Here is a 24019-nt window from a genome sequence, read left to right on the forward strand (position 1 = left end):
ACAAAATTTATTTTGGTCATTTTTTTAAAGCTATTTTGTGAAAATAAACTGAATATCTCAGAGAATTCCTCCATTATAATTTTGTAAATTCATATGAAAACAAACTTATCCAAAACTGTCATAAATGTTAGGTTGATGTTAGACTTTTGTGGTCTAGTAAAAAAATGAAAAGTTGGTTATCTAGTCACTAATTAAAAGTTAGGGGTTTCATCCAGAAATAATAAAAAGAAGAGGGCAAAATCGGAAAATAAAGCCCGCTATATTCTTTAATTATGGGCCGTCGATGGTCGAACTCGTATCCTTTAACTCGTTCTGATAATTGTCGGGATCATCCCCAACGATCCCAATCAATTCAACATCTTCTTGTCTGAAACTGAAAACCCTAATTACTGTCAGCTCTAATGGGTGCGAGTCGGAAATTACAAGGCGAGATAGATCGGGTGCTGAAGAAGGTTCAGGAAGGCGTTGATGTCTTCGACAGCATCTGGAACAAGGTACCCGTTATGATTCCAATCATATGATTCTGTGTTAGAGATGATATGGATAATGCATGAAGATCTAATAGTCTGTGTACCATTTCATCAACGTCAATTTATTGAATCGAGTTAACTGAAGCAGTAGTGTGTGAGATGAGATGATTTAATCTTTATCCATTTGTTCGTTATAAGTTATAACTTTGTGTTTTTGTTTGTTTTGTGAGTGAAAATTTTATCCAGTGGAACTCAGTATCGAGCTCCGTTTGTTGTTTATGCAGTGGAATGTGAGCAGAATGTTTGTTTTTAAGTTTTTTTAAACTGGACAGAAGACAAACGTGGACTTTTTTGGTGTTGCAGGTATATGATTCAGATAATGTAAACCAAAAGGAGAAGTTTGAGGCGGACTTGAAGAAGGAGATCAAGAAGTTGCAGCGGTATAGGGACCAGATCAAGACTTGGATTCAGTCTAGTGAGATCAAAGATAAAAAAGTCAGTGGTTATCTTTGTTCTACGCCTTTCCTGATATTGTATGCTCAAGACTCAACTGAGCAAGATTGTCTGTTATTTGATTTAGGTCAGTGCATCTTATGAGCAGTCCCTGGTTGACGCTCGGAAGCTCATTGAGCGAGAAATGGAGAGGTTTAAGATCTGTGAGAAAGAGACCAAGACTAAAGCCTTCTCTAAGGAAGGACTGGGTCAGCAACCGAAAACTGTAAGCATTTCTCCACGTTTCCTTTGATTTGATCCAAAACGAATATGATGGACTGCCAAAATTTTCAGGACTAACTGGTTATTAGTTGGTGGTTCTGTTGTTCATCTTTATGTATCACGCAATGTACAGATTGTCATTTATATAGCAAAATACTTAAGGTTCAGTTTTGTAGAATATTGCAGCAACTATTTACGAAGCAGTATACTGCAAGCTGTCTTTTTCACATGTTTAAAGGAGATGTTGGATCAATGAGTGTTTTTCTACCGGTCCATTGTAGATATGAATACGTTTTCTTTCTAACAACGTCACTGAGTTATCAAAACATTTTTGTTTTTGTGAAATCTGTTGGAATCATCCTGGGTGGATTTACATATTACTTAAACCTCTTTCTGATAGTCAGATGACTGACTGTGTCTCTGCATCATGTTTAATAGGACCCAAAAGAGAAAGCAAAGTCCGAGACAAGAGATTGGTTGAACAATGTGGTAAGTTGCCTAATTGTTTATTCTGTAACCCCTTTGACAGAAACGTCAAAGCGGATTTATATAAATAGTGTTTGTGAAACCCAGGTTAATTGTGGGTTGATGTGCTAGGAATCCTAGGTAGTGAAGTCCGTATGGATTATCTTAAATCATAGCTGATTAACCAATCAATTTCTTGCTTTTGATAGGTGAGTGAACTAGAGTCACAGATTGATAGCTTTGAAGCTGAGTTGGAAGGACTATCTGTCAAAAAAGGAAAGACAAGGCCACCCAGACTGGTAAGCTTAGAAAAATACGCATCTGTATGCAAATGCCTTACTTCCTTGCTTTTGATGAGTTATGTTGTTTGTTTTGTTTCCCTTTCAGACACATCTTGAAACATCTATTTCAAGGCACAAAGATCATATAATAAAGTTGGAATTGATCTTGAGGCTTCTGGACAATGACGAACTAAGTCCAGAACAAGTAAATGATGTCAAAGATTTTCTGGATGATTATGTTGAACGAAATCAGGTCTGCATCATCTATAACAAGGAATATCTTACTTATATGTTTTTAATACAAGTTACTCCGGGTTTCCAACATTATAAGTAGGCTGATATTCTCCTGGATTATGTTTAACTTTTCCCTATGTAGGATGATTTTGACGAATTCAGTGATGTTGACGAGCTGTATAGCACGCTGCCGCTTGATGAGGTGGAGGGTCTTGAAGATTTAGTTACTGCTGGCCCCCTTGTCAAGGTGAATTTTTCTTGCAATTTCTCTGTTTGCTTACTTCTTTATCTCTCTTTGGAAACAGGAAGTGCTGTGTCCGTCACAAAATTTCAGGAATCTTTTTTGAAAGTAGCGTTAGATTAGTAGTAAGTAGTAACATGACTTAAAATTTTCAGGGTACTCCTCTGAGCATGAAGAGTTCTTTGGCAGCACCAGTACCAGCACCTCAAGTTCGGGTAAGTATTTTTCTATATCCCTTTGTTTGAAGAATTTCTTGTTTATGTCTCAATAATTTGGTTTTGTTTCAGAGCATAAGTTTGCCAGATGACACAACTGTACTGGATAGCAATTCGGAGACACTTCCAAAAACCCCTCCCGCAAAGAATGGCGCAAGCCTTAACTCAGCACCATCAACACCCGTTGGGGGACGTTCAAGTTTGAATGTTCCCGTCAGTAATGTTCCAAATGCACCAGTTGTCTTATCAACTTCTATTCCTGTTCAAACTTCCACGGAAAGCATGGGAAGTTTGTCTCCAGTGGCTGCAAAGGAAGAAGACGCAACAACCTTGTCTTCCCGTAAACCACCCTCATCTGTTGCTGATGCTCCATTGAGGGGCATTGGTAGGGTTAGTAGCCCCAACCAGTCCCAACCAAGTCAGCCTCTGTCTCCTAGTCCTGCTAATGGAGCTCGCATTAGTGCTACTTCAGCAGCTGAAGTTGCAAAGAGGAATATAATGGGAGTTGAGAGCAACGTCCAACCTCTAAGTTCTCCGAGCAAAATGGTATTGTCACCAGCCGCGAAGGTTAATGATGGAACTGCCTCTGATAGCAACCCCGGTGATGTTGCAGCAAGTATCAGTAGAGCATATTCACCGTCTATTGTATCTGGTTCGCAGTGGAGGCCTGGGAGTCCCTTTCAGAGTCAGAGTGAAACGGTGCGTGTTTTGAATTAGAATATAATCCAAAGGATCTCCAGGACCTTTGAACTATATTAAGTTGGTATTCTGACCAATATCGTGGCTTTGCTTGTTAGGTTTTCTCCTATTTTAGAACATACTTCAGAAAAAAAAATCCCGGTTTTTTAGTGTGTAACTTTGTGTAGAATTGGGTTGACACTCTAACATTATACGACTAGGCTCTCTGAGATATATTCCTAATACATCCCGTGGTTTGTGGTTTGTTAGGTTCTGAGGTCTTGTTTTCTCTGATACCTGCTATTTTTTTTTGCTTTTAGGTCCGTGGAAGAACTGAAATAGCACCAGATCAAAGAGAGAAATTCTTAGAGCGGTACCAGCAAGTAAACCATGGGAACCTCTTAGGCATGCCTTCTCTATCTGGAGGAAACGAGATGCAGTTTTCTTCACAACAGCAAAATCCTCTTTTACAGCAGGTAGCGTGCATTTTATTTACATGATTAATGATACTCAAAACAATACCATCATAATAAGATATTATTTTTTTCTATTTTTTTTATCAGAGTTCTGCCATGTCTCCTCATGGTAGCATGGGATTTCAGGCACCAGGTTTTAGTGTCATGAGTTCTGCCTCCTTACAGCAGCCGTCAAATGCCATGACTCAACAATTGGGTCAGCAGCCTTCTGTCGCAGGTAAATTTACTGTTTAGGATAATCTCGGTGGTTTATGGTATAGTTGTCAATAGACACTATTTCTGTGCATCTATGGTAAAATAAAATCTAGGGGTCATATTAGTCAATTATAACCATTCTTTGTGAAGTTCAACACGTTGTGGGCCTTATGGCTGTTACTTAAATCCTAGAGCTGTTGGATTGGACCTCAGTTTTTGGTTTCAAGTTTTGAAAGTGCAGACGAAAAAGTAAGAGACCGGTGTTTGATGTTTGTGCAGATGTAGATCATGGCAGAAATGATGATCAGCTTCAACAAAACTTACCTGATGATTCATCTTCCTTAGCAGCTTCAAAAACCATTCCGAATGAGGATGATTCTAAAGGTCTATTTGATACTCCGGTAAGCATGAGCTGTGCTAACAGTTATTAGCCCTTAGTATCTCTTTAATATATGCTTTCCATGAGATGGATTTTACCGAAAAGTTTTAACTGAATAAAAATTAAATGTCCTTGTTGGTGTTTTTGAATGTTTTGATTTGTCATTCCTTCGCTTAAACTTCACATATGGAATTCACTAGTGAATGTGGTATATTGTTAAGACACAGAACTATCTAAGACTTATCCTAAGTACCTACTTTGTGTCTTTTTGCTTTATTCACAGTCGGGAATGCCCAGCTACATGTTGGATCAAGTACAGGTAACTAGGGACGGTCCTGATTTCTCTCCTGGGCAACCCATTCAACCCGGCCAACCTTCAAGCAGCCTCGGTGTCATTGGACGTAGAAGTAACTCTGAACTAGGAGCCATTGGTGACCCTTCAGCTTTAGGGCCAATGCATGATCAGATGCACAATCTCCAGATGCTTGAAGCTGCGTACTATAGACTTCCTCAACCCAAAGATTCAGAACGGCCTAGACCCTATACTCCGGTAACACCATTCTTCTAAATTTCTCTTTTTTGGCCTCTCCACTTGAATAATATTCCCTTAAATTTGATATTATCTTCTATGAGCTTAAACAGAGGAACCCAGCAATCACACCTCAAACGTTTCCCCAAACACAAGCGCCAATCGTAAACAACCCTTTGTTCTGGGAACGTTTAGGCAGCGATGCTTATGGAACCGATACTTTGTTCTTTGCATTTTATTATCAGCAGGTACAAAAAAGTCTCAACGCTCCACATTTACTTATTTTCATTTTTTTCTCAGACTTATGGGTCATGTGTTCTTTTTTGCTTGGGGGGTTGGTGTAGAACTCATATCAGCAGTATCTAGCGGCAAAAGAGCTGAAGAAACAGTCATGGAGATACCACAGAAAGTTCAACACATGGTTTCAGAGACATAAGGAGCCAAAGATTGCAACGGATGAGTATGAACAAGGAGCCTATGTTTACTTTGATTTCCAAACCCCCAAAGACGAGAGCCAGGACGGAGGATGGTATGATTTATCGTTTTTTCGTCTTCTTTTCCTCTTTGTCACTGGAGATGATAATCCTAATATTTTTTTCCTTTTTTCTGTCTGTGTAGGATTCAAAGGATCAAAAACGAGTTCACGTTTGAATACAGTTATCTTGAAGATGAACTCGCCGTATAGAAAAGATAAAGAGAGATATATATGTTTCATTATGTATATACTCTTCAGTAATGTTTTTTATTTCAATAAGCAAATTACTTTTCCGTTTCAAAGTTTGGGATAGTAATATTTTCTTGGTCCTATGCAATCCAAATATTATTTATTTTTGGTCCAGGCTAAAATAATAACTACAGTATGTTCCTTGAAATCTCAAGAATGTGCATGTACCTAAGATTATGCAGTGTCGGTTTAATAAATTGGAGAAAACAAAATACAGAGAACTGAGTTGTGACTTAAAATATTAGTATGGGCTTGTTTAGTGGATCTGTGGAAATTTCGTAATCACAAGAGCATGTGGAGAGTGTCGCGCTTTGGAGATGACCTGACGAGCGGCGTCGCGTTCTTCGGGCCAATCACTTAGACCCCAAGCAACCTCCCTTTGCGTTTTTCTTAAAACATGTAAAGACCGACCAAATACGGTAAATATATATAAAAAGAACCTCAACAGATCTACATTTATTATGACAATCATTTAAATCCATTTCACTTGGATCCACAGTCATCTTTATTGGTCACAAACTTCTAAACTTTAAGATTGTATCACGACTTTAAACTCCAAATTATTAGATAGATCATAGATGCAAGAAAATCATAAAACAAATTCAGATTTGTTATTACAATTTCAAATTAACGTGTACTATTGAACGTCTTCTTCTTTTTCTCTGTTTTATTCTTGTTACTACAGAAAACGAAAACAAAAACAAATATATAATATCAATTTCTTCACTCTGAAGGTTATTAATTCCTCCAACTGTTATCGCAAGTTTCTCTTCGATTTTACGCATTTCCCGCAAAGCACAGAACAATCCTGGAAGATCATTCAGATCTTCATTTTCTTCTTCTTCTTCTTCTAGAGGCTGCCAAAACCAGAGTAAACAACCAAAATGAGTAATCATTGGAAACCGAGCACCACCACCGTCATCTTCCTCTGCATCACCATCTCCTCCTTATCTTTCTTCTCCAGCAACGTCTCAGCCTTGGGAGTAAACTGGGGAACAATGGCGACCCACCAGCTCCCTCCAAAGACAGTAGTACAGATGTTAAAAGACAACAACGTACAAAAAGTAAAGCTTTTCGACGCAGACACAAACACCATGGTCGCTCTTGCCGGCTCCGGCATCGAAGTAATGGTTGCAATCCCTAACGACCAGCTCAAAGCCATGGGAAGCTATAACAGAGCTAAAGACTGGGTCCGAAGAAACATCACTCGTTTCAACGACGACATCAAAATCAAGTAAGTAACAACAAAGTTTTGATTCTAACATAGAGATCGTTAGCTCTTGCCCATTGTGTCAGAGGTCTCCGGTTCGAACTACCGCTGGAACGAAACTTTAACTATATATTTAATTACTTGGCAGGTACGTTGCCGTAGGGAACGAACCCTTCTTAACATCTTACAACGGATCATTCATAAACCTAACGTATCCAGCACTCTTCAACATCCAAAAAGCACTAAACGAAGCAGGAGTCGGAGACTTCATCAAAGCCACCGTACCTTCAAACGCCGACGTCTACAGCTCTCCCCCGGAGAATCCCGTCCCATCCGCGGGGAGATTCCGACAAGACATCTACGAAGAGATGAGACTCATAGTGAACTTCTTAGCTCACAACAAAGCTCCCTTCACCGTCAACATCTACCCTTTCCTTAGCCTCTACCTAAGCAGCGACTTCCCTTTCGACTACGCCTTCTTCAACGGCCAAAACACCGTCAACGATAACGGCAACGGCGTCGTCTACACTAACGTCTTCGACGCCAACTTCGACACGCTCTTGGCTTCACTCAAAGAGCTAGGACACGGAGACATGACTGTTATAGTAGGAGAAGTTGGTTGGCCAACGGACGGCGACAAGAACGCTAACATCCCAAACGCGGAACGCTTCTACGCGGGCCTTCTCCCGAAGCTAGCTGCGAACAGAGGAACACCTATGCGTCCCGGCTACATCGAAGTGTATCTCTTCGGATTCATCGACGAGGACGCGAAGAGTATAGCTCCTGGGAACTTCGAGCGTCACTGGGGTATATTCAAGTACGATGGCCAGCCGAAGTTTCCAGCAGATTTATCAGGGGAAGGTGAGAAGAAGGCCTTGACAGGAGCTCAGAATGTTCAGTACTTGCAGAATCAGTGGTGTATGTTGAATCCTAACGCGATCAGTTTCAGCAACAGTACTAACCAGCTTGGAGATAACGTGAACTACGCGTGTACTTTCTCTGACTGTACTGCGTTGGGGTATGGTTCCTCTTGTGGGAATCTTGATGAGGTTGGGAACGCTTCGTATGCGTTTAATATGTATTTTCAGGTGCAGAATCAGAAGGCGGAGGCTTGTGACTTTGAAGGGCTTGCGATGATTACTACTAAGAATATTTCGAGAGATCAGTGTAATTTCCCTATACAGATTGGTGATCCAACGTCAGGGCATTGTATGTATAGTGGTTCTAGTGTCCGGTTCGGTCTGGTTAGTATGTTACTGCTCTTTATGGCACTATGAGCTCCTGTTTGTACTACTATACTGCTGATTCTTGAGTGACCATTATATATACATATCAAACTTCTTCAGGAGATTGTAATACCATATAGGCATATATGATACAGATCAATTGTTTAAGGGTTTTTATGATTTTGTTATATATATATATTTTAGACTTATTGTTTTATTTAGTTTTATAATTTGGTAAATAAAATTAAGAGTCTTATCTTTGTTTCTTGTTTTGATTGATCTATAGAGATGTCAACGAGTTCAAGAATGCTTTAGTTTATTCGAGAATTCTTAGACTAAACAAATATCTTTGCATTTTCGTAGCTTCGGCTGCATCAATATAGCAATTTGAAACTTTTAAGACACAAATCATTTGAGGAATGCACCGTTAGCAACAATGACTTGGCCATTGATCCACTCACCACCATCACTAGCCAAGAAACCAACGACAGGAGCAATGTCTCTGGTCTCACCAAGCCTACCAAAAGGGCTCCGTTCGATGATGCTCCTCACTGTTTCCTCACTCTTCCCGCTGAAAAACATCTCAGTCGCGACAGGACCTGGAGAAACACAGTTTGCAGTGATCCCTGAGCCTTTGAGTTCCTTGGCGAGAATCTTCACCATTGCTTCTACGGCTGCTTTAGATGCTGTGTAAGCTCCTTGTCCCGGGATTAGCGCCTCGGTTAAGGAAGAAGTCAGGAGTATGATCCGACCACCGCCTCCACGTTTTAGCCTCTTCGCAGCTTCTTTGCAGCACAAGAATGATCCTCTCGTGTTCACCCTGAACAAAACAACAGTTCAAGATAGTCATTGATATTCAGACAATGTAAAAGAAACAAAGTTTGACCTGAAAATGCGATTGAAATCATCAATGGGAGTGTTGGCGATGGTGGGGTAGTTGGGGTCGACGATCCCAGCCGAGTTAACCAGGATGTGAACCGGCGAGTTGAAGGCTTTCTCCGCCGCGTCGAAGAGAGATTCTACATGGCTTGAGTCCCAGATATCGGCGCGGAACACGACGGCTACCGGTTCCGGACCAGCACCGGTGGATGAGTTGATTTCAGCGGCGACTTGGTCGGCGTCAGTGGATCTGGTGGTGTAGTTGATGACTACCTTTGCGCCGAGCTCGGCGAGGTGTATGGCTATGGCTCGGCCGATGCCACGAGATGAACCGGTGACTATCGCGACTCGGCCGGCGAGGGAGTACGGCGGAGAAGAAGCTGCAGCCATGAGGGCCAATTAAAATCAGTTGGACGACAACTGACTCAGTGTTTTTGGTTTTGACTGTGTTCTGTTTTGGGTCGAGAATGTCTGCCACGTGGCTTCTTTTAGACTTTGTATATCTCATGTTGTTTTTCTCTTGTCTGAATGTTTGATCATATATTTGTGTAGAACCAACTAGAGTTTCTTTTTCTTTTTTGATCAACAACCAACTAGAGTTTTCTTTCTTCATCTCTTCTATTAGAATAAACTTTGTCATGCTGCTAGGGAACAAGCACATGCAGAGCAAAGGACTAGCCTGCGCTTGTGTCAGCGGCTGCAGCCGCATCTCTCCTTGGCCCACCGTCCACCGCTTGTTTAGCCATTATAATTTGCCATATACAAACACCATAGCTAACCATATATCCCAGAGAATGTATCTATTCACTGTAAGCATCAGGGTCAGTCTTTTTCTATCTGCTTGTTGAGACCAACTAAAATGGTCAAGAAGACTACATTATCTATTAACGATTGACAAATATTGCATGCAGTGGCACAACTATGATCCAAGAAGGTTTGGTTTGTTTGTGCACCAAAATGGAAGATTCTCTGTTCTTTGACCACGTAGGAACATGTATCTTCCTCTGTTTTTGCATAGTTATCTAGCGACATGACAAGGTTTTGGGACTCTATAAACGCCAATGTTTGACGTTCAAGCATCGTCTAGTGGAGCTGGGACACTGGAGAATTTGGTTTGGTTCAAGGATTAGTTGTCTCAGAATGTTTGAAGGGATGAAAAAGTCAATGTGTGAATCTAACACGTAGTTTAAAGGTAACTCAGCTTATTACAAAAGAACTAACATGTATTGTTAACATCAATGTTATTTAAATCAAAGCTCAAACATCTTCTTCAACAGATGAAACAAAGACGATGAGCAATTTTTTCTCAAAGAAGCAAAACTCCACACCAATGACTTCCCTCAGAACATCAGGTTAGTAGAACCAAAACCGGATTCAAGCAAGGCTAACTTCCCGCAAAACCTTTGCTACATCCTCCGGGAAAACTGGGTTTATGTAACACCCTGAGCCCATCTCAAACCCACCAACCCCGGAAAGCTGAGGAACGATCTGTAAGAACCAGTGCGTGTAAGGTAACTGTGACTCTGCCACCTTGAGGGGAGAAGTATGGATCATGTAATTATACGGAGGGTCGTTTAGTTGCTTTGCAATCTTCTGAAGCATGAGTTTCAAAAGTCCTCCAAGATCAACATCCTGTAAGTGACCAAAACTAAAGTGAGGTGACAATCCAAAAAATGTAACTTAGCAGCAATAAAAAAAGCTACCTTGACGTCATCAAGATGATGGAAGTGGGAAGAGTGATCCTTAGGAACAATCCAAACCTCAAAGGGATACGTAGCAGCATAAGGAGCCACAGAAACAAAATGAGACGACTCATCGATCACAAAGTGTTTTGATTTAGCTTCACAAAGACAACACTTCCCAGTCTCCTCGAAGTAACTTTTCGTACCATCAAGTCGTGAAGAAACTGTAGGAGGAACAACAGGGAGAGCCATTATCTGACTGTGTGAGTGACTCATCGATGCTCCAGCCGACGCGCCATGGTTCTTGAACACCTTTCACAATACAAAAACAAGTCCAAGTTTGATCGTTGCAGCCACGTAAGCAAACACAAAGATCCACACATTAACACAAGCATTGAAAGCTAAAGAACACATCAAGCTTACAGATTAAGCCACGTGTCAAAGTTAGCTTCTTTTACGGAAGCTACTCCTTACCTGAATGTAATTGATGGAATCGTGTTTCGCGATTTGCTCGATCCTCTTCCTATAGGCGATCATAACATCGCCGATACCCACCGGATCGATATCGGAGAGCTGAATCGAGTGAAGAGGAGCTTCGATCACCACGTCGTGGAATCCGAACCCGACGATACTCCGATTCGTACCCGTTTGCTTCGACTGGGTCTCGAGATTCCTGCTTAGAGCCGGGTAGAGATTCTCGATGACCCGGATTTTCCAATTCGGGTCGTTATCCGGCGGGACGCGGAATATCTCCGGAGCGCACTCGTGCTCGCGGCCGATGCAGAAGGGGCAAGAGGAAGGTTTGGGATTAGGGTTCTCTGGAGATTTCGATTTGAAATCAGTCGGTCTCTTAGCTCGGGCGGGAGAGAATATGACCCAGCGGTTAGTCACCGGATCCTTTCTGAGCTCCGGAGACCGAGTCTCAACCGAGTCGCCGCCGTGATCAGTCGGTGACGCCATCCTTCTCTCACTAGCTACGACACTCCTGCGATTTCATTTAAAAGGATTTTATCTAACCGATCGGTTTAGAATAATTTTATCTAACCGATCGGTTTACCGAACCGAACTTTATAAAATCAGTTAATATGCCTTCTTCTCACAGAAAGCGACATGGCTTTAACTTGTTTTATTACACGCGGTGAGGAAATTATTTGGTAGAGGAACCAGGGCCGGCTTACAAGGGGGGGAGAAGCGGTACGAACGTCCCGGATCCAAACCCGTGTCCCCCCGAGTAATGATAAATAAGGAGTCCAATTTTTTATAAATCTATATTTTTATATATAAAAAAAAATATAAATACAATAAATAAAATTGAAAAGGGCCCAAAATTATTTGATATGTATATAGTTTTATTTTCATTACAAAATATTATTGATTAAATTTTAAAAATATTTTAAACATTATTTCTATATAAATTTAGAGAGTAAAAAATTTTTTTTTGCCCTAGGGTCCCTAGACCCTGAGAGGAACACTAATGTACTTTGAAATTAAAAAGAACTAGAGATTGACCCGCACGCCCGTGCGGGTGTTAATTTTTACTTTCTTATAAATTGATATTTTATTTTTATGATTAGTATTATATATTTTATATGTGTCATAATATAATTAATTGCATAAGTACTTTTAGATTTCTATACATCATGATCGAACCTGAATCAAATAGAGTAATATGATTACTTTTGGTTATTTGGTTATTTTTAGTTTAATTTGAATTCAACATACCCGAATTGAATCGGTTAATATTCTTACTTTTCATACAAATATCCGTACCAGCGTCAAATACATTAGTTTTTGGATATTTGTAGGTTTGTATATTTCAAGACTGAATTCATCTGGACCCGATTCGAAACACACATGAAAATTTATAATACCGAAATGAAGTCTAGTTTCAAAACTCAAAAAGCATGATAACCCACATAAATAACTCGTAGCTAAATAGTTATCCGAATGTCCATGTCTAACCGATACATAAGTAAATAAAAAAAATTGTCAACCATTTTGAATTCTTATCACAAATAGAGTGGTTTCATTCAAATATGTCGAATTATTATAGTTAATATGTAAATAATCCTGGCAAAATATTATAGTAAATATAATTAATGAGATAGTTAAAAAGTGAGAAAATGAATGTAAAAGATAAAATAAAAAAATTGAAAACAAATAAGTTTTGTTTTTCATGTCACTATTATATATCATATATATGTCATCATATAATTAATCATATTTTATATGTACCATAATATAAGTAATCATATAATTAATATTATTTTATACATACCATCATATAAATAATCACATATATTATATTTATAAACTTAATATGAAATATAAAAACCATAATTTAAGTTGGTGTTTTTAATTAAGTTATGTATTGTATTTTTCTTATATATAGTGAAAATATTTTTTAAATGGTTATTGGAAAATATTTTAGTAAATTTTCTTAAAATATATATATATATATATATATATATTTGAATCAATTATTTATATAAATTAATTTTAAATTATTATTTTGATTTGAATTTTGTATAGAAATAATTAAAATTGAGAAAAATGAATGTAAAAGATAAAATAAAAATTGAAAACAAATAAATTTTGTTTTGTACTTCTGTAATAAATGATATTAACTTATTTAGTAAATATAATAGATGAAGGGTTAGAATTGATTAACAATATAATTAAAATCTTTTAAAAAATCAATTAAGATAAGCAAGTATTATTTTCTACTGCTATCCATGTTTCCAAACAATTCTCATTTATACTACTATCCATGTTTCCAAATAATTCTCATTTATACTATTATCCAAGTTTCCAAACAACTCTCAAATGTACTTCAGTTTTAATAATATATATATAGATGTTCTGCACAGTATATTCTACAGATAATTCTCGTAAGTTTGATCAGATCAGAAACTAATTATCATTATTCACGTTTGTCAAAAAAACAAAAGAAACTACATTTTACACTGGTCTTCATTTCTCTTTTTTTTTTGTATTTTGCGTAAAGAGTATGTGGGTACACGTGAACGTGGTATTGAAGACAAGTCCCATTACATGCGTACGAACGTGTTAAAATATTATATAAACAAGGTTTAAAAGATTAAACTATACGACCAACCCCAAAGATAAACAGCAATAATCAGACCATTAACATTACAGGTAATGGTACGGCCCGGGTAAGTACACACATGACTAGAATTTTCTAATTTCAAAATTTATATAGTTTTTTTTTTCTCGAGGAAAAATAAATAAAATAAAAATCTCCACCAAATATATGCCAGAAAATTTTCTGAAAGATCAATACTTCCCCAAATCTGCACCTCCTCACATCTGTATTTCCATCTTCGTCTTCGTTATTTAACACCCAAAATCTATCTACAGTTTTGTCTCTCTATTTATATATACGTCTCTCCAAGTGTTGCTTCACATCCAGCTACAAAGTTCCAACATTTAAATCGCCGTTGTTGGAGATCTGAAAGGCTTGTTTTTGTGGATCGATTCCATCATCATCATAGTCCGATCATCGTTCCGAAGGCTTATTTCTAATCGTTTCAGGTAGAAATGTTTTTGACATCTTGTTTTAATGTTTTTTTTTTCTTTCTTTCTTTGAAGTCTTTTACTTGTGTTTTTTTATAAAAGATCTTGTTTTTGGATGTTTTCAACCTGTTGATTCTTTTTTAAAATATTACTTTTTATGCTGCTTCTGTGAAGATGAGAATCAGCAGAAAGTTTGTATTCATGGTGTTTGGTCAAAATATGTTTTGAGTATTAGGCTCTTGTTGATGGTGTTTCTTAGAGATTAACGATGGTTTTGATTACTTTTGGGCCAAAGCTGATGACTTTATGGTCTGAACTTGGTTTACATTTGCTTGTGATTTTGTTTGCTTATGTGTTTGATTAGAAATGGCTACAATAAAGTGAGTTGATGGAAAAAAAAAAGGTTGCTCGAAGTGCAAGCCACTGTTTCTCTTATTCTATTAGGTTCTCTAAAGACTTGCTATCACAATAGATTAGTGTCCTCTCTTGTATATTGTGTAGGTAATGCCAAAAATGGTCAACTAAATTGTTACCCTCTGCTCCCTCTCTTTATGCTGCAGGTTACGTAAAAGATTTTCTTAGTCTTTTCTATGGAGTAAGAATGCCAGAGTTAAGAAGTGGAGCACGTAGATTGAGACAACCTAACCCTCAGGCGATTGAACAGGCGGAAAATATTGAGCTTCCTCGTCAGACTACAACAAGGAGAAGAGGTGGTGGTGGTGGTGGTCGAGGAAGAGGAACCGCTGCAGCTTTAGCCAAAGCCGCTGCACCTCCAAGACCGACTGGTGCTACCGGTAGGGGTCGAGGCATCAGGTTAATAGATTTAGAGGCAGAGCCTGTAGGCGAGCCTGCTTTTAATCAAGTCCAAGGGGTAGCTGATAAGGGTATCGCCATGGAAGGTGGTAGTCCAGAGAAGGTAGTTGGTGTGGAAGAAGATCCAAGCACAGCTCCAGTCCCTGAAAGGGTAAAGTTTTAATGCCTAATCTTATGACATTCCATCAAAAAGATTTTTTCTTTTGAGAGAGATGCTTAATTTTTGATTTCTTCTTTGTGTAATAGGTACAAGTTGGAAGCTCTCCTGTTTATAAGACTGAGAGGAAACTCGGTAAAGGAGGCTTTGGTCAAGTTTTTGTCGGTAGAAGGGTGAGTGGTGGCAGCGATAGGATTGGCCCTGATGCAGTTGAGGTATGTTGTCAAGAAGAATACTTAAGATTTAAAAGAAGTCAAATATTGAGATAGACTATTGTTTTCTTTATCAGGTGGCTTTGAAATTTGAGCACAAAAATAGCAAAGGATGCAATTTTGGTCCACCTTACGAGTGGCAAGTGTACAGTAATCTCAACGGTTGCTATGGAGTTCCTGCTGTACATTATAAGGGTCGTCAAGGAGACTTTTACATCCTTGTATGTATTTTAGTATGAACTTTATCAAATACACTGCGAGATTGGCCATTGTTATTTGTATTAAGAAACGTTTCGATAAATATTTCAGGTCATGGACATGCTTGGTCCGAGTCTCTGGGATGTTTGGAACTCTTCAGGGCAATCGTAAGATTCTCTTTTCTTTTCACCACATTTTCTTCTCTTTGCAAGATTTTTAATGTGATCCATGTTCATGACATGTGGCAGGATGTCACCAAACATGGTAGCGTGCATTGCAGTTGAGTCCATATCTATTCTTGAGAAACTTCACATGAAAGGGTTAGCGAAAAATATTCTCTTGCTTACTTCTTTTCTAATAGTTTCATTCTTTTCAAGGAAATAATTCGATTTTTTTTTACCACAATAGGTTTGTCCATGGAGATGTGAAGCCTGAAAACTTTTTACTCGGTCAACCCGGAACAGCAGATGAGAAGAAACTCTACCTTATCGATCTTGGTCTAGGTGAGTTTTATGTACTAGTACCTTCTCTTCTGTTGCTACAATGTCTCACTTGATGTTTACATTAGTTTTCACATAATCTTTTCTTTTGTTTCAGCATCAAAATGGAAAGATACTCACTCAGGCCTGCATGTTGAATATGATCAAAGACCTGATGTGTTCAGGTATTTTTCATTCGTGTATTTTACCGTTTTCATATAAAAATATAATATTATTCCTTACATGTTTATAATGTTTGGCAATACAGGGGGACTGTAAGGTATGCAAGTGTTCATGCACATCTAGGACGTACTGGAAGTCGAAGAGATGATCTTGAGTCATTGGCTTATACTCTAATTTTTCTCTTGAAGGGAAGATTGCCATGGCAAGGTTACCAGGTCTGTTTTTTTACTTCCTTTCATGAACTTACAGCTATTTATCTTCTTCAATGTAGTTAGTGACTTATATGCATCCATTGATGTTTTTGGCAGGGTGATAACAAGAGTTTTCTTGTTTGCAAGAAAAAGATGTCAACTTCTCCTGAGTTGATGTGCTGTTTCTGTCCACCACCGTTTAAGCTATTCCTTGAGGCAGTTACTAATCTGAAGTTTGACGAGGAGCCAAACTACGCAAAGCTTATTTCGATTTTCGATACTTTAATTGAGCCGTGCGCTCTATCTAGACCAGTTAGAATCGATGGGGCTCTCAAGGTTGGACAAAAGCGTGGAAGACTGGTTCTTAATTTGGAAGAGGATGAACAGCCGAAGAAGAAGATCAGAGTAGGCACTCCTGCCACTCAATGGATTTCAGTTTATAACGCTCGTCGTCCCATGAAACAGAGGTAAACTAGTTTTGCATATACACTACTTGAAAGTTTTCGAAAACCTTCATTAAGAAAATCCCTCACTAACTGTTATTTCCTTTGTAGATATCACTACAATGTTGCAGAGACAAGACTGAGCCAGCATGTACAGAAGGGTAATGAAGATGGTCTTTTGATTAGCTGTGTAGCATCAGCAGCGAATCTCTGGGCCCTTATTATGGATGCTGGAACTGGATTTACCTCTCAAGTTTATGAGTTGTCAAAGGTCTTCCTGCACAAGGTAGTAACTAATAATGAGTTGAAGTAATTAGGAAACAGTCTGTTCTGTAATAACTTAGTAACTAACTATTTCTTTCTGCAGGATTGGATTATGGAACAGTGGGAAAAGAACTACTATATAAGTTCCATAGCTGGTGCAGATAACGGGAGCTCGTTAGTTGTTATGTCAAAAGGTTAGTGTTAGTGAATAATAAACAAAAAACACAAAGTCTTCATTACTTATTTCTACTTGTTGTAAATTGGTAGGAACTACTTATACTCAGCAGTCATACAAAGTGAGTGACTCGTTTCCATTCAAGTGGATAAATAAGAAATGGAAAGAAGATTTTCATGTAACCTCCATGACAACTGCTGGTAATCGTTGGGGCGTGGTAATGTCGAGGAACTCTGGCTTCTCTGATCAGGTGGTGGAGCTGGACTTTTTGTACCCAAGCGATGGAATACATAGGAGGTGGGAGAGTGGGTACAGAATCACATCAATGGCAGCAACTGCAGATCAAGCAGCCTTCATATTAAGCATACCAAAACGTAAAATGATGGATGAAACTCAGGAGACACTTCGGACCACTGCCTTTCCAAGTACTCATGTCAAGGTGGGTTTCTGTATTTTTGAACAAAGTTTGGATCTTTTTGCTGTTGTTCTGTTTCCATATACTGAAACTAAAACCTGTGCGATGTTGGTTTTGATATTTTACAGGAGAAATGGGCGAAAAATCTGTACATTGCATCAGTATGCTATGGCAGGACAGTGTGCTGAACTGCTGATACGACACTTAACATCATATGTTCAGTTAGAAAGCCAAAGACAATTAGAGCTGCTTATGGATCGTCATAATACCCCCAATCAAAAGAGGTAAAAACGAGACGCAGCCTGTTTGGCTGGTTGAATTGTAATGGAAATAGATGTGTCTTGGTTAATGTATGTAACAAGTTACAAAAGAGAAGATGGAGTTAGTAATAGAGATAAGTTTTTGAGGGCTTTTGAAGCCTTCAAAGTGTGTGCTTATTTATTGTTATCATCCATCCACTTGCTTGTTTTTTGATGTCTGATAACTAAGTGAAATATATGTGAGAAACGCAAACAAAACTTCATTAACATAAGCGTATTATCTATCCAAAGCCGTCTTTAATCAAACCGAGCTGGTAACTGAGTCTCAGCTTCTGTTTGGCTACGTCTTAACTGTTTTCTTTGGTTATTTACAACAAATGAAAAGAATCTATGTCTTACCAGATATCATATTCCCGGTTTTGGTTAACCTGTCTGCTTCGAAGGCACTTTAAATTACCGGTTTTGTTATAACCGGTATATGATTGATGAAAACACTAAGAAGTCGCTCACATTTTTAAAATATTGTTAACAATACTAAAAGCATTGATTCCTTTTTCAGCTCTTTTCAGTCAAGATGATGGAAGGTATTGTAGCCACCTCATAGGCTGAAGGGGATAAATTCTACATCGAGCCTCTTGGCTCTTAAGCTTTTTCCTCTCGCAAGATTCCTTCCTCAACCAAAGTAAGCCACACTTCTTAAGCAGTAGAACCCACTTGTTGACAATGTAAGTACAAGTCTTTAACAAGAGTCTTGTTATGTTTTTTTTCTTGCAGGGGACAATCTACGGGAGGCCGTGGAGTATTCTCCTCCTCCAGAGGTGCTCCTAGGGGCCGTGGAGGATTCTCCAGCTCCAGAGGTGGTCCGAGGGGGCGTGGAGGATTCTCCAGAGGCCGAGGGAGAGGATACTAATCTATATAGCCTTAGCTTGTGATTCTGTTTTTTTTTTTTTTTTAACTTGGATAATGAAAAATGCGTCTAAGAATCATGATGATGATAAAATGTATTCTAGAATTAGTTTTTGATACTTTGGTATTATCAATTGAGTAAAATACTGATCAATTATTATAGGTCCATGGTTTTATTACATACACAAGCATCATCTGGTTATAAACTCAGGAGAGGATCTCTAAGCCAAAAGTAGATGATAAAAACAAAGACAAAGGATTAGAGATGTGCTCGTTTTATTAAAAGGAGTTTTTAACACAGAATCTTAAGCTCCCCAACCTCTGAGAACGGTAGCCCGAGCCACACGGTTAACACCGAGCGTGAAAGCTCCCATCCTAAGATCACATGAATGAGTTTTGCACATCTCTTTCATGTCTTTGAATCCACGATTCATGTATGTCTTCAGCTCATCGTTCACCTTCTCTTCCTCCCACATAAACCCTTGTATGTTCTGCCACATTACCAGAAAATAACTCATCAGTAACGGTTTGATTTGTGGTTTGTCCAAGGTTCCTTTAGACTCATACCTGAACCCATTCGAAGTAGCTGACAGTGACTCCTCCAGAGTTTGCATATATGTCCGGGAGAATAACCACACCTTTCTTACTCAAGATCTGTGATAAAGAAAAGGTTCCATTACATTTTTTTGCAATGAGAATCTCTTAAGTAAAAAAAGAATGAGAATGAAACCTCATCAGCATCAGGATCAGTTGGATGGTTAGCAGCTTCAATGATGAACTTTGCTTTAATCTCATTCGCATTCTCCCTTCAACCACAACAAAATCAACCGTTACAGAACAAACTTTCCAAAATAAAAAAACAATAGTAAGTTTGTGTAGCGAAACAAAGCTTAAAACCTGTTGATGACACCACCAAGTGCTGCAGGGATGAGAATATCACAATCCTCAACCAGTATCGAGTTAGCATCGATCGGATGCGCACCATCAAACCCTTTAACACCTCTGTGTTCTTTGGTATAGTTGAGCAAGCTCTCGATATCGATACCGTCCTTGTTCTTGATAGCTCCAGTAATGTCACTCACCGCAACTATCTTCCCACCTTGTTCACTTATCAGCTTCGCCGCCCAAGAGCCCACATTCCCAAACCCCTGAAGAACCAACATGTACACCCGATCAAGAACCTTCTCTAACTCGCAAGGAACTGTAATAAAGAAAGAAACTTCACCTGGATGACAAAACGTTGCCCTGAGATGCTCTTGCCGTGCTCGTTAAGCAAAGCTTCAGTTCCAAACATCACTCCTCTTCCAGTGGCAGCGTCTCTCCCGAGTGATCCACCAAGATCCTACCCAAAACATCATTACCACTCATATAAATACCGTGAAATAGCAAAACAACACCGTGATTACAGCTACTTACAATGGGTTTTCCAGTGACAACTGCAGGCGAGTATCCATGGAACTTAGAGTACTCATCAAGAATCCAAGCCATTGTCTACAAAATTCACCAAGCAAAAAAAAACGTTAAAAGATGACTAAAAAAATAACAAAAAGGTTTGAGAGAGAGAGAAAGAGTTTTAAAGAACCTGAGGACCAGTGCCCATATCTGGAGCTGGAACATCAGTGTGAATCCCAATGAGATCATGAATCTTCTGAGTGAAAACACGAGTCAACCGCTCCAGCTCAGAGATGCTGAGCTTGCTCGGATCACAGCCAATGCCTCCTTTGGCTCCTCCGTACGGAATGTTAGCCACTGCTGTTTTCCATGTCATGAGCTGAGCCAATGCGTTCACTTCATCCGGTTCAACCTGCAGAAAATTAACCGATAACCGGTATCAAATCATATCTTACTGAATTGACCGGTTTGGAAGAGAAATTTATAAAGGTAAAGACCAAACCTCAGGATGATATCTGATTCCACCTTTCATAGGACCTCTTGCATTGTCGTGCTGGACTCTGAACCCAACAAACGACGCTATTGTCCCATCGTCTTTCGGTATGGTACACTCCACCTGCAAAAAGTTCGATAACCGGTTTATTATCTGGTTCGTTCCGGTTATATGATTTAATATCAAATCATTTTACTTTCTCCTCCATGGAGGAGATCTACCGCGAAGAATCATCTCCGGCGAAGGGACTTAGTTTTCCGACAAGAACTTTAAGCTAGTTTTCAGACCCAACAAAAAAAAGAATCGAACTTTGGACATAAAGAGAAGTGAAACTGATGAAAACCGAACCTTGATTTCTCTGAAAGGGATGAGAAGACTCTTCTCAAGTTTAGAATCCAAACCCAGAAGCCTAGAAGCAAGCCTGAAGTTTCTGTTTGTTGCTGCTAAAGCATTCATCTCTTTTTTTCTGTTTGGTCTTTTTTTCTTTCTTTGGGGACTTTGATCAGAACGCTGTATTAGAACGATGGATGTGTACAGATCACTATGCACACAGATATATAGTAGAGAGTGTGTACACTGTATACACTGCACGTGATCTATGCTTAGGTAAGATTCAGTGGAGGGTGGAGCTGATTAATATGATTAAGATTCAGTGGAGGTCGAGCTGATTAAGTAAAGGAGTTTACAAAGGCCAAGATACTATTCACAGTATTAGTACTAATTATGAGATAATAAGGGTATTTTCTGCTTTTTATATTTGAAAAATAAACATTATTAAAACATGAAAGAGACAAGTAATTAAGACGAACGTGTTTTAAGATAACTCAAGAGTCATTGTCCCTTTTATAACAACTAGGAGAGAACATTATTTGTTTCGATTCGATCCGATAAATTCGGATGTTCGTAAAGTTTCGAAACAAAACAAATAGTATAATTTAATATCCGTTAAAACGAATCAAATCATAAATACTAAAAAAAACTATAACGGATATTTGTTCTTTTCCGACAAATGTATAAGTACGTTATATCTAAATTAAACGTAGAGGTTTAAATGTATAAATTTATTTAATTATTATTCTAACATATGATTTAATAGATTTTATTCACATTATTATTTATAAAAGTATTAAATCAAGAGAAGAAAAAAATCTTTTTTTTTTTTGAAAATTGGCTTTCAAAATTAAGAGCAAAAAAGAAAACGTTTACAAGGCCATTAAGGTCTTAAGTGAGCAATACCCAATAGTGAAACTAATAGTTTAGAACTTTCTTTAGCCCTAAGCCCAGTAAGCCCATTTGATGGAGAATGGTTAACGACTTCTGGTCTTTTCCAGCGGAACAGAGATGATCAACGATCATACAGAGGAAAGCGGTCGCAAGTGAGATGGATGAGAGATGAGGCTTCATGCAAGATGGAACCATGTCTGCATCATACTAGAAGATAGGCGTGGGTTTGATTCTCTGAAACTTTGAATCCTGTTTCTGATTTGTAAATCTACAACCCGGAAGAGGCGATCAGCAGAACGAAAGGAGTTGGAATGCAGTCTGGCGTTCCTTTCATTCCAGATCCAGTATATTGTTGACTGCCATGCCAGTAGGGTGAGTAATCGAAGTGCCCTTGAAGCTCTGCTAGTTGGTAATGTAATCAGAAGAAAAAAATCTTTATGAGAGCTATATAACTCTTTGTTAAATTTTGTTTTTAATTATTTTAAAATTCATGAAACATATAGTTTTACTAATTTTTATTTATTTATTATATCATGTGAATTTTTTTTTAAAAAAATTTGTATCGATTTTTCTAAATTATTTGTATTAAGTACACATATGAAATATCCGTAAATACTCTTATAAATCCGTAAATATTGAAGCAAATCATAAATATTGAAATTTCTATAGTATTTGCTCTTTGTCCATCCCTGATAACAACTCTACCTACTAACTGCCCATCTGTTTAGTTAGTCCCAAGAATACGAACATAGGCTATACCGATGTTTTATTTGTAACTTACCTAAAATTCGGGGTTAAGTAGACTAATAAAGATTCTTTGGACACTCATCATTTATCTTTTATCTTTTAGTTTATATATACTGTTGGATATGTAGACAGATATGGGCTAGAAATAATTCTAATAACAAAACGAATATTAGTACTTGAAACTAATTACTGTGTTATGTATTTATCAGAACATAATCTAAGCCACCCGAATAAGAACATTCTATGCGCATTACATGTAAATGCAATGTTATGCTAAATATTCCTATAGGAAAATAAGTGGAGAATGTGACATAATCTATCAACGTAATATTTTGATTAGGAAAGATATATGGATTCATCGTCATGTTCGCATCAAATCATGATTTCTTTGATTATTTTAAGTTGGTGTATGTTGACTTGTAGACAATCTTATCCACTCTATTTCTTTCGTTGCGTCCCAATTGATATGTCCAAAACACATGTCCTGATTCAAAAATTTACAATATAATAATACATTTCACGATTGCCAATTTTATTTATTTAAGTAATATCAATATTGGTTTGTAACTGTCAGTGATGGTGTCGAAGTCACTATATAGGAGACAAAGTTGTTTAAAGAGAAGAGAAAAAATACAACGGCGTGAGCGTTGACCAGGCGATGCAGCCTAATAGTAGCTTCGGTTTCATCTCTGATACACGTATATCGAAGGAATCTTCAGTTTTGTTATGAATGCTATATCCATATATGGTCAACTAGAAATTAAATGACATTGTTTCTGGCTTCTAAGAGATTTAGTGGTGTTACCATACATATACATGCAGTCGTCTGCAAAAGCAGCACCCACATTGTTTAATAGTGTAACACATGTCGTTGGAATCTATTCAAACTATGCAAGTATGTAACGATCAAATTATGTCAACGTAACGCCCTTCCATGGCAACAGATTAAGATTTCAAGGAAAAAAGGTTAAAGGTGTTATTCTTGCCACTTTTACAGACTGTACTTCTTTAACTGGCAAGAAGGCTATTTCGATTTCTGAAAGAAAGAAGAGTTACATGACAAATGCTAGAAACATAACAAAAGGAACGTAAGGTGCAATTTTAAACACATGTTACAGCCTGTCTTTACAGGTATCTTCTATAGTTTTTTTTTGTGTTAAAAAATACTATTCTGAGTTTATAGGATCGTAATGCAGCAGTCCATAGCATCCGCATGTTGAGATTAAGGAAATAAGGAATGATCAAATCATGACAAAAGCACCCGATGGGGTTCAATCAATCATGTGCATTACAAGAAATTATGATGTTAAGAAAATTGAATTAGTAAAATGT

The 24019-nt window shown here is 38.1% G+C and overlaps 6 protein-coding genes across 10 annotated transcripts; 3 read left to right on the top strand and 3 right to left on the bottom strand.

Moving 5' to 3' along the window:
• The first annotated feature begins 257 nt into the window (after positions 1 to 257).
• Positions 258 to 5713, top strand: LOC103845854 (general negative regulator of transcription subunit 3). Of its 4 annotated transcripts, none has more exons than XM_009122750.2 (17): positions 260 to 494; positions 755 to 760; positions 834 to 965; positions 1051 to 1188; positions 1623 to 1673; positions 1859 to 1948; positions 2037 to 2183; positions 2307 to 2411; positions 2561 to 2620; positions 2693 to 3319; positions 3619 to 3774; positions 3862 to 3991; positions 4249 to 4370; positions 4632 to 4898; positions 4991 to 5125; positions 5222 to 5406; positions 5496 to 5713. In XM_009122750.2, exons 1-17 carry the CDS (start codon positions 402 to 404, stop codon positions 5560 to 5562), a joined length of 2511 nt encoding a protein of 836 aa, XP_009120998.1. In that variant the 5' UTR covers positions 260 to 401; the 3' UTR covers positions 5563 to 5713. The 4 variants fall into 4 exon arrangements, with proteins under 4 accessions (XP_009120999.1, XP_009120998.1, XP_033137793.1 ...); XM_033281903.1 differs by having other exon boundaries at positions 395 to 494; positions 1051 to 1171; XM_009122751.2 differs by lacking the exon at positions 755 to 760 and having other exon boundaries at positions 258 to 494.
• A 224-nt stretch (positions 5714 to 5937) lies between these two features.
• On the top strand, positions 5938 to 10273 carry LOC103845855 (glucan endo-1,3-beta-glucosidase 8). 2 transcript variants are annotated; one of them, XR_004452376.1, is made up of 3 exons: positions 5938 to 6835; positions 6960 to 9479; positions 9516 to 10273. XR_004452376.1 is itself a non-coding variant. In XM_009122752.3 (2 exons), exons 1-2 carry the CDS (start codon positions 6486 to 6488, stop codon positions 8086 to 8088), a joined length of 1479 nt encoding a protein of 492 aa, XP_009121000.1. In that variant the 5' UTR covers positions 5938 to 6485; the 3' UTR covers positions 8089 to 10273. The 2 variants fall into 2 exon arrangements, 1 of the variants encoding a protein (XP_009121000.1); XM_009122752.3 differs by having other exon boundaries at positions 6960 to 10273.
• Positions 8335 to 9359, bottom strand: LOC103845857 (NADPH-dependent aldehyde reductase-like protein, chloroplastic). Its single transcript, XM_009122753.3, has 2 exons — positions 8924 to 9359; positions 8335 to 8857 (listed from the first exon to the last, which is right to left on the bottom strand). Exons 1-2 carry the CDS (start codon positions 9304 to 9306, stop codon positions 8446 to 8448), a joined length of 795 nt encoding a protein of 264 aa, XP_009121001.1. The 5' UTR covers positions 9307 to 9359; the 3' UTR covers positions 8335 to 8445.
• LOC103845858 (ADP-glucose phosphorylase) lies at positions 10061 to 11718 on the bottom strand. Its single transcript, XM_009122754.3, has 3 exons — positions 11073 to 11718; positions 10620 to 10910; positions 10061 to 10548 (listed from the first exon to the last, which is right to left on the bottom strand). Exons 1-3 carry the CDS (start codon positions 11556 to 11558, stop codon positions 10291 to 10293), a joined length of 1035 nt encoding a protein of 344 aa, XP_009121002.1. The 5' UTR covers positions 11559 to 11718; the 3' UTR covers positions 10061 to 10290.
• Positions 11719 to 13690: 1972 nt separating this feature from the next.
• On the top strand, positions 13691 to 18209 carry LOC103845859 (casein kinase 1-like protein HD16). Its single transcript, XM_009122755.3, has 14 exons — positions 13691 to 14153; positions 14696 to 15099; positions 15195 to 15320; positions 15395 to 15538; positions 15627 to 15682; positions 15764 to 15835; positions 15924 to 16018; positions 16113 to 16179; positions 16263 to 16392; positions 16486 to 16835; positions 16923 to 17097; positions 17179 to 17269; positions 17343 to 17689; positions 17794 to 18209. The coding sequence occupies exons 2-14, from the start codon at positions 14737 to 14739 to the stop codon at positions 17851 to 17853; spliced, it is 2076 nt and encodes a 691-aa protein (XP_009121003.2). The 5' UTR covers positions 13691 to 14153; positions 14696 to 14736; the 3' UTR covers positions 17854 to 18209.
• Positions 18210 to 18962: 753 nt separating this feature from the next.
• On the bottom strand, positions 18963 to 21410 carry LOC103845860 (glutamate dehydrogenase 1). Its single transcript, XM_009122757.3, has 9 exons — positions 21065 to 21410; positions 20726 to 20839; positions 20414 to 20635; positions 20248 to 20322; positions 20057 to 20173; positions 19729 to 19979; positions 19562 to 19637; positions 19399 to 19485; positions 18963 to 19322 (listed from the first exon to the last, which is right to left on the bottom strand). The coding sequence occupies exons 1-9, from the start codon at positions 21170 to 21172 to the stop codon at positions 19137 to 19139; spliced, it is 1236 nt and encodes a 411-aa protein (XP_009121005.1). The 5' UTR covers positions 21173 to 21410; the 3' UTR covers positions 18963 to 19136.
• Between the last annotated feature and the right edge of the window lie 2609 nt (positions 21411 to 24019).

Source organism: Brassica rapa, chromosome A10 (genome assembly GCF_000309985.2).
Source record: "Brassica rapa cultivar Chiifu-401-42 chromosome A10, CAAS_Brap_v3.01, whole genome shotgun sequence".
NCBI classification, from domain to species: Eukaryota; Viridiplantae; Streptophyta; class Magnoliopsida; order Brassicales; family Brassicaceae; genus Brassica; species Brassica rapa.

Bases quoted from the DNA above. Each gene is read 5' to 3' on its own strand.
- LOC103845857 (XM_009122753.3), bottom strand. From the start codon at position 9,306: ATGGCTGCAGCTTCTTCTCCGCCGTACTCCCTCGCCGGCCGAGTCGCG. The intron at 8,858-8,923 runs GTCAAACTTTGT...TGTTTTGTTCAG, and splicing joins GATTTCAATCGCATTTTCAG to GGTGAACACGAGAGGATCAT.
- LOC103845855 (XM_009122752.3), top strand. From the start codon at position 6,486: ATGAGTAATCATTGGAAACCGAGCACCACCACCGTCATCTTCCTCTGC. The intron at 6,836-6,959 runs GTAAGTAACAAC...ATTACTTGGCAG, and splicing joins AACGACGACATCAAAATCAA to GTACGTTGCCGTAGGGAACG.
- LOC103845859 (XM_009122755.3), top strand. From the start codon at position 14,737: ATGCCAGAGTTAAGAAGTGGAGCACGTAGATTGAGACAACCTAACCCT. The intron at 15,539-15,626 runs GTATGTATTTTA...TAAATATTTCAG, and splicing joins AAGGAGACTTTTACATCCTT to GTCATGGACATGCTTGGTCC. The intron at 15,836-15,923 runs GTTAGCGAAAAA...TTACCACAATAG, and splicing joins GAGAAACTTCACATGAAAGG to GTTTGTCCATGGAGATGTGA.
- LOC103845854 (XM_009122750.2), top strand. From the start codon at position 402: ATGGGTGCGAGTCGGAAATTACAAGGCGAGATAGATCGGGTGCTGAAG. The intron at 2,621-2,692 runs GTAAGTATTTTT...GTTTTGTTTCAG, and splicing joins TACCAGCACCTCAAGTTCGG to AGCATAAGTTTGCCAGATGA. The intron at 3,320-3,618 runs GTGCGTGTTTTG...TTTTGCTTTTAG, and splicing joins TTCAGAGTCAGAGTGAAACG to GTCCGTGGAAGAACTGAAAT.
- LOC103845860 (XM_009122757.3), bottom strand. From the start codon at position 21,172: ATGAATGCTTTAGCAGCAACAAACAGAAACTTCAGGCTTGCTTCTAGG. The intron at 20,174-20,247 runs GTAAGTAGCTGT...TGTTTTGGGTAG, and splicing joins TTGTCACTGGAAAACCCATT to GATCTTGGTGGATCACTCGG. The intron at 19,638-19,728 runs GTTTTAAGCTTT...TTGTGGTTGAAG, and splicing joins CTTGGTGGTGTCATCAACAG to GGAGAATGCGAATGAGATTA.
- LOC103845858 (XM_009122754.3), bottom strand. From the start codon at position 11,558: ATGGCGTCACCGACTGATCACGGCGGCGACTCGGTTGAGACTCGGTCT. The intron at 10,911-11,072 runs GTAAGGAGTAGC...GTATTGTGAAAG, and splicing joins ATTCCATCAATTACATTCAG to GTGTTCAAGAACCATGGCGC. The intron at 10,549-10,619 runs GTAGCTTTTTTT...GGTCACTTACAG, and splicing joins ATCATCTTGATGACGTCAAG to GATGTTGATCTTGGAGGACT.